Genomic DNA, 18913 nt, shown 5'->3' on the forward strand with positions numbered 1-18913 from the left:
TATTAAGTAAAGGAAACTCTTTATTAGGTTAAACAGCTGAACTTACGGAACATTTATACCCCAAACTTTAAATGTGATCTAATTAGAAAGCAACTTATGAAATAGAGTCTTTGATAAATATAGATAATTTATTTTATTTGAGTTGCTAATATATTCACAGTTTTTTAAAAATTAAATGATTATGAAAATTACAATTGAAAAGTATATTCTCACTCCTTTGCCAGACCCCACCCCCATCCTGCTTCCTATAAATACTCACATTTACTAATTTTTTTATGAATCCTTCCAAGATGTCTTTATAATAAAACAAATAAATGTATAATTCTTATACAAAGGTGCATATTGGTATGCACCTTGCTTTTCTCACTAAACAATATAAGTCCTAGAGATCTTTGCATGTAAGGTCATCAAAAGCTTCCATGTTTGGGAGCTGGGTTGCTGCCCATATTGTAGTGTGTAGATTCACCATAGTTTATTTAACTGATGTCTAACTGATGGATTTTTTGTGTTATTTCTAATCTTTTGCTATAAAAACAATGCTGCACTGATCTCTGTACCCTGTGCATAGATCATCTCATCCATATTCAGATGATAGCTGTTGGAAGAATTTCCCAGAAGTGAGATTTCTGGGTCAAAAGGAAATACATTTGTAATTTTGAATGATAGTGCCAATTTGTCCTGCGTCAGGGTTGTAACATTTTTCACTCCCATCAATAACATATGAGACTGTCTCTCTGCCCACACTTAAACCAACAGCGTGTTTTCGAACTTCTGGAATCTGGCTGATGCGTGGGTATAAAAAATGGTATCTCGGTACAGTTTACCTCTCATTTTTCTCATTATGAATGAAGTTAAAACTTTTTCTTATGTTTAATGTTCACTTACTGTAAAATGTCTTTTCATGTCTTTTGATCATTTTTCTACCACGTTCTTTGGTTTTTCACTGCCTGTCGTCTGTGACATAAGTTGCAAATAGATCTTCCCGGTTAATCACTAATTTTTTTTCTCTATTACATTAGATTCTGTTTAATTTTATTTAACTTCTCTTCTTTTGGGAAAAATTTAAAGTGTAAGGCCTTTCTTGCTTTACAGAACATTGCAGAACTGTAAAACTCACCAGGCAAAGCAGTATTATTAATCAGTAGGGGAAAATAACAATTGTTTCATGACTTGAAATTTTTTGGTATGAGAACGTTAAAAAATTCTTACTGTCAGTTACAAATATATACAGAAATGAAAAATAAAACTAATATGTATTAGTACCCTGTAACATTAGAAACATTGAGAATAAGAGTTTTGTTTCTTTGTTAAAATCTTTCCAAGAGTGGGGTTCCCTGGAGGTCCCTTGGTTTAAGACTCCCGCACTTCCACTGCAGGGGGCACGGGTTCAATCCCTTTGATCTGGGAACTAAGAGATCCCATACGTCACATAACCTGGCCACAAAAACAAGTCTTACCAAGAGCAGTTTGAACAGTGCTTGCCACCATCTTCTTTTTGGGTCATTTACAATACATAGCAAAGATCTTTTGTCTCTGCCTTAGTGAAATGTCATACTTCCCTCTCAGTTTGGGTCAGCTGCCTGTATTTTATCCTTTGCTTTTCAATGTCATGAAAAATCTCCAAGAGTTCCTCTTACGTAACATGTTTTGGTCAACATCACTTCCTCTGGGATGCCTTTCTCTCTTTCATGACAACTGTTTTTCTCTTTTAAGGTCAGTTGGTTTGCCCTCCCTCTGGCTGCATGTTCCTGTCACATGTTCCCAGGGTCTGTTATTTCTTCTGTAAATCCACTTATGTTCAAGTCAGATTTTGCTCCCAGTATTACTTTTAGGTGGGTCCCCCCCCACCCTGTACTTTTAGCTCTTTTGGCCAATCCGTTTTTCAGTTATCCATTTCTGTAAACTGTCACAGGGGTTAATCACTGAGAGACAGGAGACAACAGCTACCCACATTGTTGTCTTTCTGCGAACTGAGTAACAGATGTGAAGTGACCATTCACTGACTGGACTTTGAAAGAAGTGATATGACTGATCATTGATTGTGACGAACATCAATTATTTACATAGAAATTTCTGGATTGAAGCACTGGAGTCTCTGTTTCATGCCACTACTCATAGTTAATATATTGTGGTAACTGGAATTCAAATCCTGTTGAACTGGTGTGATTCACTACACTGTAGTAACTTATATTTGTGCATATCAGAACCATGAAAGCAGGAGCTGCCATCATAGAAAAATACAAAGAATAACATAACAAGTATCTGTGTACTCATTTGTGAGGTTTGACAGTTAGCCTTCTGCTATAAATGCTTTAAGTGTTTTTTTTTTTTTTTTTAAGGAAATTGATCATTGCCAATAAAGTTAAACTTCTCCTTTGTCCCCAACCCCTCCTGTTTCCTTTCATAACCTCTCAACCCACATTAGCATCATAAATTCAAAGACTATCCTTATTGGAAAAGACCCTGATGCTGGGAAAGGTTGAAGGCAAAAGGAGAAGGGGGTGGCAGAGGATGAGACGGTTAGATAGCATCGCCAACTCAAGGGACATGAATTTGAGCAACCTCTCAGAGATAGTAGAGACCAGAGGAGCCTGGCATGCTGCAGTCCATAGGGTCGCAAAGAGTCACACATGACTTAGAGAGTGAACAACAATATCCTTTATTTTCTCTCTTTTCGAAAGTTCTGTCCACACATATATTGAGCTTAAGAAATATGCAGAATGAGGTTTGCTCTTTTCTTTGCATCATAATTTGTTTTTTATCACACTTTCTTTCACTTTTTATATTTTTGTTTCCTTCTTGAATTAATAAATATTTTTGTCTCTCCTTTCTCCCCACTAGTTTGAAATTTTTGTTTCTGTTTCATCCTATTTCTATTGAATAAGTGAAATAACTTGTGTTTAAAAAACAGACTCGTCTGTTTTAAATATAGGTGGATATTAAAGTGGCCTGCCCTTGTTTAGAATTCTGGTAATTTCTCCAGATCTCTCCATGGCAGCAAGCAGAGATACCCATATTTGGTCATATTTCTGTAACTATCTTTCTGATACGTTTGACAGTGGCTGTGCTCTGTTTGTCTTCCAGATTCATTCAAGAGATAGAGCACGCCCTGGGACTTGGTCCTGCCAAACAGTGTCCTCTTCGAGAGTTTCTCACCATGTACATCAAAAACATCTTCCTCAATCAGGTCTTGGCTGAGATCAACAAGGAGATCGAAGGAGTCACGAAAACATCTGACCCCCTGAAGATCCTGGCTAATGCAGACACCATGAAAGTGCTGGGGGTTCAGCGGCCTCTCCTCCAGGTAATCACATCCTTTGAACTTCTTTCTGTCAGCAGTTTTCACTGACTTGGCAAGGGTTACAAATTGAAAAGAGAAGGAGAAGAATTACCATCTGTTTCCATGTTCATCAGGGACAAAATAAGAGGAAATAAATTAAATGGGCACTAGGGAAATTAAAGGACTAATGTAGAGATAATGGAAGTCCTGAAGATCTTTAAGAAAAAAATGGTTAGTTTTGAGTATAGGAGATGGTGAGCCTTATTAACATGCAGGCAACTCCTCATTATTGGCCTGAAATTTGTCCTTGAATAGAATTCTCTTTCCAGTGGTGAGTGCATGCTGAAGTAGAAGGATTTACAGGGAGGAAGTGACTCTGCCTAACCTCAATGACCAACAGTAAACCCTCAGTTCCATTTGAATGCTGATTTGGCTAGCTCACAGTGAATCTGAACCCACCTTGCAAACTGGCTTTTGAAGGTCAGATCATTTGTTAATTCGAGTGACGATCATCTTAATATGAAAATGTTACTTTCCCTATTTTAAGTGATGGTTTCTGGGCAACAGAAGTAAAACAAGTTGTTAGATATTCAGATTAATAGACGAGGTATTTATTTTACATGCTTTAAGCCAGTGACTTGGAGGTAAATATAAAACCAAAAGAAAATTTGTATTAATATGAATTTCAATTATGAATATACATTAATTACTGTTATATTGTATAATAATTGGACCTTTGCAGTGTTTCTTCATTTAAGAGAATGATAGGCACAATAGTGCATTTTTGCATATGTTGTATGATATGAGGATACGTCAAAATGTGGAAGACTTGAGCTCTTCAAAGAGACATTGGATAAATGGGATAGTTGCTTCAGTTGCCTTCCTTTACCTGCTTTACATATGTCATCCTAGATTTTCCTTCTTTGTACACTAGATTGAATAAAAATGCTGGCCCTCTCGTAGGGAAAGGTCCTAGTGTGAGCATTCTCCTTTTTTATGAGCAAAGTCTTATATGGTCTTGAGAACATAGACAAGAGGCATTCATGTCCCCCAGAACTAGAGTAATAGCAACACATCTAGGAAGATGTTCATTTGGATTGTCTGAGTCCGCGTTTCTGGTGAAGGATCTGTCCTGAGTGTGGGATGCAGAACAAGGAGAAGAGCAAAGACGTGTGCTCACTTACCCTACTGCTGGCTCATTCTTCTACTGGCTCTTTGCATGGCCGGCCTCCTCTTGGTGCCAGTTCAAATGCCACTTCCACAGGGAAGCTTTTCCTGACTATCTGCCTAAGTAGGTTCCCTTCATTGGTTTTTTTTCGTCTTCCCTCCTCCACCTTCTCAATCTGTTCTCAACACTGGAGCCAAATTTTATGGATGTATCACACAAACTCCCATTCCAGGTGACTTATGATCAGGTTCTGCCAATAGGAAGTGCTAACAGGAAGTTGGGGATAAGGCAATGGCACCCCACTCCAGTACTCTTGCCTGGAAAATCCCATGGACGGAGGAGCCTAGTGGACTGCCGTGTCTGGGGTCGCTAGGAGTCGGACACGACTGAAGCCACTTAGCAGCAGCAGCAGCAGGAAGTTGGAGGGTAAAAGGAGAAAGAGAGATTGGGCTCTTGTCTCCTTCCTCTCCGTTTTGGACCAGAGTTCTGGCCTTGGGTGCCTCCCTCCATAACGAGAGGTCCTGCCAGATAACATTTGCTCCATGGCTCCAGCTCTCCCTGGACTATGACAACACCATTTCCTCTCCTCGGTCCTTGATGAGAGCTTTCTGCTGTTACCAGTCTCTGGGAGCCTCAGCATCCCTTGTTGCTTTTTTCAATGTTGCCTATACCTCTGTAAGTCACCTCTTCATTAGTATTTCTTCCGTTAATCATCTGAATGGAATTCTGTTTTTCATTTAGGATCATGAATAGATTTCCCTACTTAGTCACTATTTTCAGGTTTTAATTTTTTTTCTTTCTTCGCACAACAGTCATAGGTGTTTATTTTCTGGCTTGTTGATGGTGGGGGACAGGGAGGCCTGGCGTGCTGCCGTCCATGGGGTCACAAAGAATTGGACACGGCTGTGTGACTGAACAACAACAACAGGCTTGTTGATTTCCTATCTTTTCTCACTAGAAATTAAGTTCCAAACACATAGGCAGGAGGAATGTGCTCAGGAGTTTGTTGGATGAATGTATATGTGGGTGGGTGGGCAGATAGATGGTCACAGTGAATAGGTTTTGAGTGTCTTAACTGCAGAGTCAGAGTGGGAAGATGAGAAAGAGAGAGGGACAAAAACTTGTTTACTTTTATGTTATGTCTGACCATATCATTAATTTCTTCTCCATTAGAAAGCCTCTCAGTATGTATATCCCTCAAGTATCATGCTAGATGCTATACAGAGCAACTTTAATACATTTAGTGTGGTGAAAATAAAAGAAACATTGCACTACAGACAGAATCTGGGACCTAAAGATACTGGCTCATTAGACATGACAATTTTCAACTTGAGTAACAGAGACACATTCAAACTCCTAACTGGTTGACTGCAGTCTGGGCCATGTCAGGGCCCCATACTGCTGGCTCCATGGCGTCTCTGGGCCGTCTACCAACGTGCTTATCAAGTCACTCCTAACCTCATCACCAGCCATTTGTACATGTCATTACACCTCTTGTTCTTCAAATCAATGACTCCATTCTGAGGCTACATTAAGAACTCCAGCCTTACCTCTTCTTTCTTTGACCTTGTCCAGACATGATAGTTGCACATAAGTGAATAAATCTTAAAAGCCATTCAAGCTATTCATCTCCAAATAGGTTTACAGAGCCCAGATACCTGCCTTCTTATTTGGTTATTTTGTTCTCCCTTTCTTCCTCAGAGTTTTATTTTTGACAGTGAAAATGAGTTAGAGCACATCAGTAAGTTTGTTTAATATTCTCAGAGTTAGGTTAAAAAAGCACATGAGGAGGAGGCTATTTTCCTTTCCCATCTTGAGAAAGTCTCTGGCTTTCTGATGGTTGTAAATTGTTCTCTGACAATTTCTCTCGTGCTCAGATTTCAGTGTTTCTTAAATGTGTTTCAGTGTCACTTTAATATTTTTTTATTTCCAGCTAATTATAGGTAGCTAATACAAAGAAAAATAATTGAGAAGTAATTCTCAGTAACTGTAGCTGAGAATCCAAAGCAGTTGTGAAGAAGAGAGCTTGGAGAAATATCTATATGTGTGAAAGATGCAGGAGGGCTAAGTATGGAATTTTGTGTCCTTCAAAGCCGTTCTTCCTGCTCACTGTTGTTTGCTTACAGACTGGAAAGGATGGTGCCTTTCCCTGGAGGCAGCACCCACTGTCATAAAGCATCAGCCCGATGGGGTTCTCCGGGGACAGTGGACAGACAGCTGTCTCAGTGCTGCTTCCATTTATTTCGTGATGTGCAGACACAGAGAACCCCGGGACACTCGGTCGTTTCCTCTCTGAAATGGCATTTGGTCAGGGTAGACAGTCAGTTATAAGGGGGCATTTATTTGGGCCATAACGTGCTTTTACATAGACTTCCAGGTGACTCAGTAGTAAAGCGTCTGCCTGCCAGTGCAGGAGACTCAGGAGACATGGGTTTGATCCCTGGGTGGGGAAGATCCCCTGGAGGAGAAAATGGCAACCCACTCCAGTATTCTTGCCTGGAATATCCTGTGGACAGAGGAGCCTGGCGGCATATAGTGCATGGGGTTGCAAAGAGTTGGACACAGCACACACGTGTGCTCACGTGCTTTTCCATTGGTAACTTTACTTTCTAGGCACATAGGAGGGAAGAAAGGAAGGAAATAGGGAGGAAGAAATTACAAGCACCATGTTATAGGTGGAATAACTGTGTGGATGCTGGCCGCTGATACAGCAGCATTGTACTAGAAGTAACAGAAGCAGTAATGATAGCAGTCATAATAGTAAATAGTAATAATGCTGACAGCTCACACTTTAATAGCATTTACTATGAGCCAGACACTATCGAGTGCTTTACATGTATTGACTTGTAAATGTTTTATATGCATTGACAACAGCTTTGTGAAGGTAGCGTTCTTATTGTGGGGAAGAAACTGAGAAACAGTGAAATTAAATAATTTGCCCACAGTCATTTAGCTAGCATCAGTAAAACTGTAATTCAAAGGCAGGTGACCTAACCCTGGAACCCGTGTTCTAACTCAGTTTTACTCAGTGTAAGAGAATGCTTCCCTGCAAGCTGTTTATTTATTTATTTTTTCCCTCTGCATGCGTGCTCAGTCCTGTCTGACTCTTTGTGACTTCATGCACTATAGCTGGCCAGTCTCCTCTGTCCATGGAATTTTCCAGACAAGAATACTGGAGAGGGTTGCCATTTCCTACTCCAGAGGATCTTTCTGGACCAGGGATCGAACCCATGTCTCTGAATTGTAGGTAGATTCTTTACCACTAGGCCACCTAGGAAGCCAAGCTCCATTGAGTCGATGTTGCCATCCAACCATCTCATCCTCTGTCGTCCCCTTCTCCTCCTGCCCTCAGTCTTTCCCAGCATCATGACAATGTTTAAATTGAAACATCACAGATCTTATACTTCTAATGCTGTTAGATGGAGACAGGTGGACTATGCTTCATGCTCTTACCATCTGAGAGTCCTCTGTTACCATCACTTTTTCTGCAGAGTGGCCTCCATCCATTGCAGGGCAAAGCATGCTGACTCAAATGAAAGAAATCCATTAAGAGAAATTCCTCATTTCTCCTGACTCAGATCTTCTGGCATTCCAGACATAGAGCTATGGAAACAGTTGATTGTTTGAAGTGGATACCCCTTCATGCCTTATATATCACAGCAATCAACCAACTGTTCACTCATCAGATAGGAGGAAACATTCTCTCTGTTCCCTAACTTGCCCTTGGTTTGGGGATGTAATTTGATTTATTCCTCTTTAGTGTCTCCATCCAGAAAAGGGGAGAGGAGACTAATGCTTAGGTTTTTCTCCCTTAACTATCATACAGCTGAACAGACATGTTTCTGTGTGAACAAAAGATACAAGTAAAGGTGTCCCCCCCCCCACCCTCCCACCAATGAAATACCTGGTATCCTTGTTACTTAGAGAGGGACCTGTGGACAAGAACATAAGACCTCTGAGTCAGAATATGCATGTATACGGCATCCCCAGGTGATTTGTACGTACATTAGATTTTCAGAAGCACTGTCTTGAATGAGCACGGCTTCCCTAGTGGCTCAGAGGTGAAGAATATGCCTGCCACTGTAGGAGATGAGGGTTTGATCCCTGGTCAGGAAGATCCCCTGGAGTAGGAAATGACAACCCACTCCAGTATTCTTGCCTGGAGAATCCCATGGTCAGAGGAGCCTGGTGGGCTACAGTCCATAGGGTCGCACAGAGTCGGACACAGCTGAGTGACTGAGCACACACATACTCCTTGTACGAGAGCAACATGAAGTGTGGTCCATGGACTGGTGCATCATATCACCTGCTGCTGCTGCTGCTAAGTTGCTTCAGTCGTGTCCGACTTGATGCGACCCCAGTATCACCTGAGCTTGTGAGAAATGCAGATTCCTCAGCCTCAACTGTGCTCAAGAGTGGAGCTCAGGAATCTCTGGTCTGACCAGCCCTCTCGGTCATTAATAGAGGTGGAAGTTTTAGAAGCATTGTCTTACATAATACGGGCATTTCCAGCTGGAGGCTAGGCAATGGGGTTCTAATGCTGTGGGCTTCTAGCACTGCGGCAAACAACAGTAGTTACTTCAAGAAAATGATTCAGCTTTGTTTCATACAGACGCCAAATTTGTAAAAACAATATTTGCAGCGGCAGCAGAAGCTGCTTCCTAGTCTAGCACATTGCTGAATGTTGCAAAGTTCTTTCCAGACACAGGCTGAGTGTACGTTTCCTGGCTCATGTTGAGCAATGTGAGACAAGGACAGCTTTCCTAAAGCCGAGGCTTACATTCCCACATTCACAGGAGGAAAAAACCATAAACTGTGCAAGTGAAAAAGTTGAAACAATATTCAAACATTTAAAGTACATTTTCATTTTCCTCATTGCCCCAGTGTGTGTCAGAGCCCTTCTGAGAAGTGAGATAGAGGCAGCCTGCAAACCCTACATTCTTCTGTCTTCCTCATCCTTCTGAGCTCCCCACTGCTGCCTGGGGGTGTGTGGGTATCAGTAACAATTTTCATTAGAAGCACCCAAAGGCTTTCTGAACACACCCAGGGAGTTGGTTCTGTTGATCAGGGGTAAGATTCCATCCCAGAGATATGGTTCAGTAGATCAGGGATGAGGTCTGGGCATCCAGGTGTTATGAGCTGTCCAGATGATTCCAACATATACAGACAGTATTAGCATCACTTGTCGCTGGCCTGCATCTTTCTACTCCATAGAATCAATTACTGCCCTGAGAGGAAGTACAAAAAAGTTATAAATAAGGGATCCTTTCTTTCAGTCAGTTTTGTAACAAAGGATCTGTTGGATACTTTGAATCAAGCTTGGTATATAAGACTTGGGATCAGATACAAATAGATTTAAATCCCAGATGTTTCAGTGGATACTTCTGTGATCAGGACCAAGTTTCTCACCTCTCCATACCTATTCCCTGCTCTATAAAATAAGAATAATAAAATATGTGTCCTAGGAACACAGACATCATTTCTAGGGTTTGGATGGAATAATGGTTGTAAAACATGCCTCCTTCCTTTTCCATGTCACAGATGCCTGGACTTCAGCCTTGACTACTCTGATGCCTGCTACCTGCCCACAGCTTATCTCTCAACATCGCAGCCTTTTGACTTCTCCTGACCACGCCTCACCACTCCTGTTGTTTCTTTGTAGATTTCAGCCTGCATCTCCTCTCATCACTAACTGTTTACTCACTCCTGTTCTCTGTGCTCCCTCACCCAGCTAGTAACTCGTGTTTCCTGCTTCCTATTACCTTAGACTGAGCAGGAGATGGTATTGTTTCACTTCCTTCCTCTTTTTCCTGGATTTGCCCACTGATCATTTGTTAGCAGCAGAAACATCATGCAATATTTATGATCATTAAAGCTAGTATGTTCATTTCCCAGGGCAAGTAAAACAAATTACCACAGACTTGGTGGTTTAAAAAAATAGAAATCGATGGACTCCTAGTTCCAGAGGCCAGAGGCCACATTCCCTTCAAAGGCTCTAAAGGAGGACCCTTCCTTGCTTCTTCCATCTTCTGGTGGTCCTGGCCTTTTTTGGCTTTGGGGAGCATAATTCTGATCCCTGCTTCCATCTTAACATGATCTTCTCCCACATTCTCCATTTTTCCTTTTCTGTCTCTTCTCAGGATACTCTCATTGAATTTAGGGCACACTTTAATCCAGCCATGACCTCACCTCAACCCTTAATCATATTTATATCCACAAAGACCCTATTTGCGACTAAGGTCACATTCTGAGGTTGCCTGTGGAATGTTGGGAGGACTATTCAACTCACCACAGCTAATAATTTGAAGCAGTCTATATAGAATGCAACATATTCAACTTGCTATATTTTCCTAGAAAACACTCTGGCAGGAAGCAGTATAGAAGTAATGTTGTTAAGTCAATAGGGCCAGAATGGTCTAAATTCTAGATGTCAGCAAGGTTCCAAATGAAAGTTTTTGGTGGGCTGAGTGATTGCTGGAGCTCTAGTTAAGCTTTATTGAAGGTTAGCAGACACAGCTGCTTACAGTATAATGATTTGCCAGAGATAATTACACTGATGCCCAAGCCTATTATCTCCCCGGCTAAGTCAAGGTGCTGCCAGTAACCTCTTGTTGGTTTCCCAGGGAAGTGTGGCCAGCGGAAGTAGCATATTGTTTTCATCATATCAAATTATGTTAATGTGAACAATGTTGGATTTGAGTGGTGTTTGCATACAGCCAGTTGTTACCACTCTACTCATGGTACAGAACAGATTTAGTTTTTATTAGCCTAAATAGATTAGTCCCATTTAAGGTCTGCTGGAAGTCATCATGGAAATCATTAAGTGGAAAAGAGAGCTGATCAATTTTTTTTTTTTTTCTCCCCTGTAAGCTTGGAGAGGTGGTGCTAATGGTCTCAGTGTGCTAAAAATAGGTCTCAGAACCAAGATGCCTTGAGGCCTAATTTGATTCTTCAGTGTTTACCTAAACCTAAAGAAATACTAACTTAAATAGTAACTTTGAATTTTCCCTTGATAAAGGTAAAATAAAAATAAAATAAAATACTCACCGACAGTATTATTTAGGCCCTTCATGCTGCACGAAGGCCTCCAGTAACCAACCACTAGTGGCCGCTTGAGGTTTTATCTGGGAAGATGGGCGACAATGTTCCTTTGTTCTTTTTGAATGTTCAGATTGTCAGCATGGCTTTCAACACTTCGCTGTCCACTTCTGAGACAACTGAGCAAATTAAATCTTTCAATACTGATGTGGACCTCGGGTGTGTCTTCAGATTTTCTTGTCAACTTGTGTTATTTTTGTATGATTTATTTTGTTAATAGTTTAAAGCATTTTATTTGTTGTAGAATTTTTGTTGTGATTCTTCATAGCCATTCAGGAAAATAACTCACAGAAATTTCACCATGGTATGGTAGGAAAAGCATTTAAAATGGGGATCCGGTCTCCCTGTTAGTCCAGTGACCTTAGGCAATCCCAAACCACTTATTGTCCCTCAGCTTCACGTTTCTCTATGAGAATGATACTGGCTTAAACCACCTCGTAAGATTAAGGTGATGAGTACAGCGAGATCATGTATTCGGCAGGGCTTTCTGAACTGCTCTACGTATTGAGTTGTCTCATAATTGTTATTATTGGTCCACACACCCACATGATCATTCAGAAAATCCATTAGCATTAAAGGAAATGATGCTAAGAAAACACCTACAGAAATGAAAAATATTTCCTATTAAATGAGAGGCTTCTCTAAGTTTTGCCAACAGTTTGTTTTATAAATGATTGGACAACCAACATAAGAACCTGGTATTTTCCCCCTAGAGTTTATCATGAAAATATTTGAAACATCTAAAAAGGCTGAGAAAAAGAAAGAAAACCACCCACAGCTCACTATCCAGATTTTACAGTTAGCACTTCTCTGAATTTGTTCCATAGCATAACCAAACCTGATACATTTGAATTCTTTTTCAGTCATTCTAGAAATGAATTCCCAGTCATTCCTAATCACTTTACCATGGTGGTGTTCACAGGTTTTTAATATCTTACGTAGGAAATCTGAACATAAAAAGAAATATATTAAGTGAGAAAGTAGTTGCTTTGTGTTAACTGTTCAGTTTCTAAAAGTATCCATCCAGATGTTTCCTTAAAATAGTGTCATGGAACAGGAAATTGACCAACCCATGCTTGTTGTTAATCTATTACCTATAAATTGCCTTTATTGAATATACTACCAAGGAATTTGCCCTTATAACTACTGATGAAAAGGGCTGTGAAGTGAGCAAATGAGAGTGATTTTTATATACATGCAGAATAGGCACATCATATGATCAATTTTTTATAAATATCTTTATAGTCTTATCTCTGGATGAAGAAGAAATAGGACCTTGTTGTCCATTTGGCTGGTTTTCATAGAAAGTCCCTGGTTAACTAGATGGGAGAAAAGGGTGTGTGTGTGTGTAAATATGCATATATTTAAACTAACTTCTATACAGTATAGCCAGTGAGGCATTTGGAGAAAACCAAGAGGGGCTAGAAATAAAGAAATCATTTTTCTTTTGTCTGCAGAAAATCATCTGCAGCCAACCCAATGCATTGTATAAAAATCATTAATGATATGAAGTTTTCCGTTTTTGAAGTCGGTTAAAAATCCGACTGTTTTCTCCAGCATTCCATCAATTCTCAGAATGTGTTTGGGACAGATTTTAACTTAGATGCAACTTTCCCAGAATTCATTTATTGTATCTGGGTTATGAGGTCAGTGTATAACACAGAGGCTGGGAAGGGCTTATCCCATGAGGAGGCATGAGGGGCTGGAGGAGGCATGAGGGGCTGCTGAATGAGAAAGTAATTACAGCCAATGACACTTGTTTACCAGCTTTGCTTGGTACTAAGAAACTTGCTTGAGCACCAGGCTGTTTCAGAATGACATCAATATAGGGATAAGCCCTGGGTTTTAAAGGAGGATTCTGAATTTACTTTCTAAGTAAAGGCAGGCCCACTGATGGCCATCTTGGTTTTCACCTAGACTGGGCTATGTAACAGGGCTTATTCGGGGTACTATCTGTCTTGATCTTGCCTCAGCCCACTCCTTGGTGGATAAGCAGGAGAGAAGGTAATGACTAGTGACAGATATGCTGACAGGGACTGAACTGCATTAACACTCTGTTGTTCAGATCTTTAGAGAGCTGTCTTTGCCCAAAATAGATTTGACTTTACTTGCTAACAAAGGCATCTTCAGATGTATTTCTCTTCCTTAAACACTGGAGAAGAGGAAGAACATCCCATCGAGAGATAGCAAGAAGGGAGAAAAGACTGGCTTGACAGCCCAAGCAGATGATAGTCATCGTTCTTGTGAGCAGCAGGATTGCTGACCTGGCAAGATGACTGGTGGAGGCCGGATGAGCATGGACAGAGCACTGCTGCTCTTGGGGAATCTTTGAGGTCCTTATCCTAAGTCAGTTTTGCCCAGTGCAGCTCTGGCTTAGAGATGTTCTAGTGAGCCAAGGAAAAGGATGAAGACTGCCTGAGCTTGAGAGTTAAACGGCCCTTTAAGATGAACTGTTCAAATAAAGTAGATGTTTTTCTTCATGCTTTTCAAGGATCCTGTCCTGCTCAGAACCTGGCACGTGCTTTGTCTTAGATTAGATACCCTAAGATGGGCTGGTGAAAATCTGACACATCAGATATAATAAGAGAGACACGACACAGCTGGTTAATTTCCACTGATGAAATTCTAGTAAGACTAAATGATTACTCACTATACACCTCCTTTGTGCTATCACTGGACAAGGAGATGAGGATATACAAAAGAAATTTAAAGCCCGACTCCCACTTCTCAGGGGCCTCCAGTTTAGTTGGGGAATCAGAATTCCTCACGCCTATAAATGTGACAGCAGCAGAGGACCATGGGTACCTGAACACTGAAGGTGATGGTTCAGAAGATTTGCAGTTTAAGAGAAAGATGGTAACGATGACCCTATATGCGAGACAGCAAAAGAGACACAGATGTAAAGAACAGACTTTTGGACTTTGTGTGTGAAGGCGAGGGTGGGATGATTTGAGAGAATAGCATTGAAACACGTGTATTATCATACGTGAAATAGATCTCTAGTCCAGGTTCGATGCATGAGACAGGGTGCTCAGGGCTGGTGCACTGGGATGACCCTGAGGGATGGGATCGGGAGGGAGGTGGGAGGGGGGTTCAGGATGGGGAACACATGTACACCCATCGCTGATTCGTGTCAATGTATGGCAAAACCCACTACAATATTGCAAAGTAATTAGTCTCCAATTAAAATAAATAATTTAAAAAATAAAAAAGAGTGGAGGACTCAGCTGAGGGCTGGAGAATTCTAGAAACTTTAAACAAGAGGTGGGTCCTGAACCGGACATTGTAGGATATGTAGCAATAGAGAAGGGGAAGTATTACGTGAGCCAAATGATACATGTGAAGACACCAAAGGGATTGTTCACAAAATGGTGGGGCTAGTCTAGGTGAGTGAAGGAATGGAGAGTGATAAGCAAGGTTCTCAGGGCGCAGAACTCCCATGGAGGTCTTAAACTTTGACAGGACTATTTCCTTTGTAACAGAGCCTGGAAGGGTATACTTTAACGGGTGCTCTCTTAAGGGAGAGTGGGCTTGGGCAATTCATGGGTGAGATTAGAAGGAACCCAAATGCCTAGGAATTCACTTGATCTGCTAGGCAGAGACATTTCAAACTCAGGGGACACAGAATGGGAACTTAGTTCTCTGTGTCCCAGAGATATGTAATTCTCTTTGGAGATTTTACTTGATAATAGCTGTGCCCCAGAAAACCATCTTGTTTAACCAATGTGATAAGCTGACAATGTAGTTTTTCTCTCTGATTATTAGGTACTCTGTGTAGTCAATACACTGGTACCATGTGAGGGTAATTTCCTCTTTTATTTTATCTCAATGCACTGTGTTATAAATAGTTAAAAACAAAGCAAAAAGATAAGAGACAAAGAGCCTGGGGTCAGAAGGGCCAGCCAAGATGGGAGTCCAGTAATCCAACCCAGAGAGGAAGATGGTTTCCAATGAGTGTTTCTCTCTCAGACAGAAGCTTCAGGTAGTAACCTCACGGCTGCCTGAGGTTTGGTGAACCCCAACCTTTTGCTCGGATTTGAAGTCATTCTTTTGACTCAGTGTCGTGATTGGGCAAACACCCACCCCAGATGTGTTTACTTTCTGGGATAAGTATTGTACTTGTTAATCATCATCAGGTTTTTCTCGCCGAGCCTTCAAACGGCAGCCACTGGATGGTGTCCTGTCCTTCATCACCTCTGTCCACAAGAGCAGCCGCTCGGCTGCAGCATGTTCGTATTTGTTCAAAGATTAAGCTGTACATTTCTCCCTTATTACCTTTTTTAGACACACAGGAGCTCTGTCAGTTAAAGCCCTGCTTTGGGGAAAAGGCAACACGCAGCTAACTCATTAACAGGTTATCTATGTCATTATGTCCTTTTTGGATTGTACATATTGGAAATCGTCTTTTGAGGAGAAAAAAGAATCCATCTAGGCTTCTAGTTTCCCTTTCTTTTTCTTCCTCATTTTTATCTGCCTTTTTTCCTTCCATAGTTACAGCTATTCCCATGATGGATGGTCATATCTTTGGAGTCCAGAATACCCTGAGTATTCACTTGCAAATAGCTACAAAGTCAAGTTCAGATAACTGCTCTTCAATGAGAGCTATTCTGTACCTTATTGGACCCACACTACTTCTCTTGGCCCCATTGCAACCACAGGAGTTTAATTGCTTCTTCCTTTTTATTCCACAAAGCGTTTTTTAATTTGTTCTCCTCTTGGTTGTTCCAGGGTCAAGGCTGCCTATCAGGTGCTTGCAGAAGTGCTCTGATGACCTTGCTTGCTGTTCTTGCCCGTAGCTTCCAAGGCTGGGTCCAGAATGAGCAGCTTGCCTGAGTGAGAGATGGCTAGTTGGTACGTGAATTTCGTACCTCTTGAGCAAGACATATCTGTCCTTCCATCCTTTCACAGTTTTGCTTTGGAGCCAAAAGAAACCTCTTATACTTAGTAGGCTCTCATTTGGTGAGTGAGTAAAATAGAAATTGCCAAAATAGAAATTGCCTTGAACAATTATGTTCAAGGATGGCCTTTGGCTTACAGTTAAGTAAAGGGTATATAGAAGCAAACCTATGTTGTTTGCCAAGGAAAGGAGCTCTAAGTTTTATGGTTCTTTAAATAAACATTTTATTTTAGAAACATCCAAGATTTATAGAGAAGTGGCAAAGATGACACACTTCCCATACACCCCACACTCAGTTGCCCCCTCTTATTAGTATCTTATATTCGTATGGTGAATTGATTGCAATTAATGAACCAATATTGATACATTCCTGTTAATTAAAATCCACACTTTATTCAAATTGCCTTGTCTTTCACGTGATGTCGTCTGTTCCCAGATCCCATCCAAGATATCACATTATGTTAAGTTCTGTCTCTTTAGGCTCCTCCCGGATATGACAGTTTCTCAGACTTTCCTTTTTTAAATGGCCTTGACAGCAAGTTAGGTATGTTGCAGAATGTCCTTCAGTATGGACTAGTCTGATGTTTTTCTCGTGATTTGACGAGGGGTATGTGTTTGTGGGGGGAAGACCACAGAGGTAAAGCATATTTCTCATCATGTCACATCAAGTATATATACTGTCGGCTTGATTCATCACTGTCAATGTTAACCTTGCTCTCCTTGCTGAGGCTTAGATTTCTCCTTTAGAGAGTTCCCCTGCCCCTTTCCATAGATTACTCTTTGGACTGAGTGAAGTCGCTCGGTCGCGTCCGACTCTTTGTGACCCCGTGGACTGTAGCCCACCAGGCTCCTCCGTCCATGGGATTCTCCAGGCAAGAATACTGGAGTGGGTTGCCATTTCCTTCTCCAGGGGATCTTCCCAACCCAGGGATCGAACCCAGGTCTCCCACATTGCGGGCAGACGCTTTAACCTCTGAGCCATCAGAGAAACCTTACTCTTTGGAAGGAATTCATTATGCACAGCAGACACACTCAAGGAGTGGGGAGAAAAAAGAGTGAGGATTTATGCCCCACTTCCGTGAAAATAGAGTATCTGCATAAATGATTGGGAAGGCTTCTGCCTGAAAGATGTGTCCCTTCTCTCCCATTTTTGTATTTATTCAATCATTCATGTCAGTATGAACTCATAGATTTTTATTGCATACAGTGGGTTAAAATCCAATACTGTCTTTGTTTTCTGTTTTAAATCCCAGCTTTGGCCATTGGAGGCTCCTGTATCATCACCCTTGTGATTTTTTTTTTAAGCACTTATTTTCTGGTGCCCGAAGATGCTACGAGCTCCATCTTTGTATTTCTTACCCCAGTCCTAGAATCAGCCATTTTCCCCAGAAGCTCCAGTTCCTGTTATTAGAGAAAATAGAAATGCCAACCAAGATCTGGGGATTTGATATGATTATTTTTACTTGGGTGTCATTATGTCTGTCCTCTCGGTCTACAGAGAAAGGAAATACATGTGTATGCTAACTCGTGTATATATTCATATCCCTGTATATTTCTGTATGTGGCCCCTTTACTTATTGAGCTAAAACTGAGTTTATACTGACGTCTCTGCCTCAAGTGCATTGCCACATGGATCATTCTAACCTCCTCCTCTTGCTTATCTGTTACCTTCCTCTCCCACAGTGAAAGAACCTCCGACCGCCTATAATCCATGTCCCTAACTGTTCAATTCCAGCTTCCATGCATAGCAATATCAGAATTGATAACCCCTGCCCTATGAAAAACAACTTTATTCAACTCATTATAGTCCTTATGTATAATTTCTTCTGCCTTTAGTTTTGTAGACTTTACTAATTTCCAGAATTACTTGGGCTAGCACCTTTTTCTCTCACTTTCCTTTCAAGAGGGTTATTTTAGACATTTGTGATATAGTTAGATGGTTTTATCATATTCTGTATGTCGTTAAATTTAAGGTATTGTAGGATACCTTAACCTCCTAAATGAATTTTTAATTTGCATATATTAAGCTGTATTATAAGTTCTGTGGGTTTTGATAAATGCATAATGTCATGTATTTACCGTTAAAGTATCACATAAAATGATTTTTACCCACATCCCCCAGATACCCTGTATTTCATCTGTTCAGCCTTTGTCTCCTCTCCTCCCCATGCCTTTGACAGTCACCAGTCATTTATTGTCTCTAGAGTTTTGCACTTTCCAGAAGTCATATAATTGGAGTCATGCAGTATTTAGCTCTTCCAGACTGGCTTCTTTAAATTAGCACTCTATGAAAGATTCATTCGTGGCTTGACAGCTCATTGCTTTTGATCACTGAATAATAGTCCATGGTATGGATTATGGATGTGGTATATGATATAGAAATAACAGTTTGTTTATTCATTCACCTATTGAAGGATATCTTGGTTGCTTCCATTACAAATAAAGCTGCTGTAAATATCCACATACAGAT

The 18913-nt window shown here is 40.8% G+C and overlaps 1 protein-coding gene across 3 annotated transcripts in view; it reads left to right on the forward strand.

Annotated features, from left to right (window-relative positions):
• Window positions 1–18913, forward strand: part of EXOC4 (exocyst complex component 4) — an 806015-nt gene that overhangs the window by 565473 nt on the left and 221629 nt on the right. For all 3 annotated transcript variants that reach the window (XM_024990789.2, XM_059885681.1, NM_001102207.1), the window contains one exon: window positions 3085–3304. In XM_024990789.2, the coding sequence (XP_024846557.1) occupies window positions 3085–3304 (220 nt within the window). The remainder of the gene's footprint in view (window positions 1–3084; window positions 3305–18913) is intronic.

The sequence above is a fragment of the Bos taurus genome, chromosome 4, assembly GCF_002263795.3.
Source record: "Bos taurus isolate L1 Dominette 01449 registration number 42190680 breed Hereford chromosome 4, ARS-UCD2.0, whole genome shotgun sequence".
Classification (NCBI taxonomy): domain Eukaryota; kingdom Metazoa; phylum Chordata; class Mammalia; order Artiodactyla; family Bovidae; genus Bos; species Bos taurus.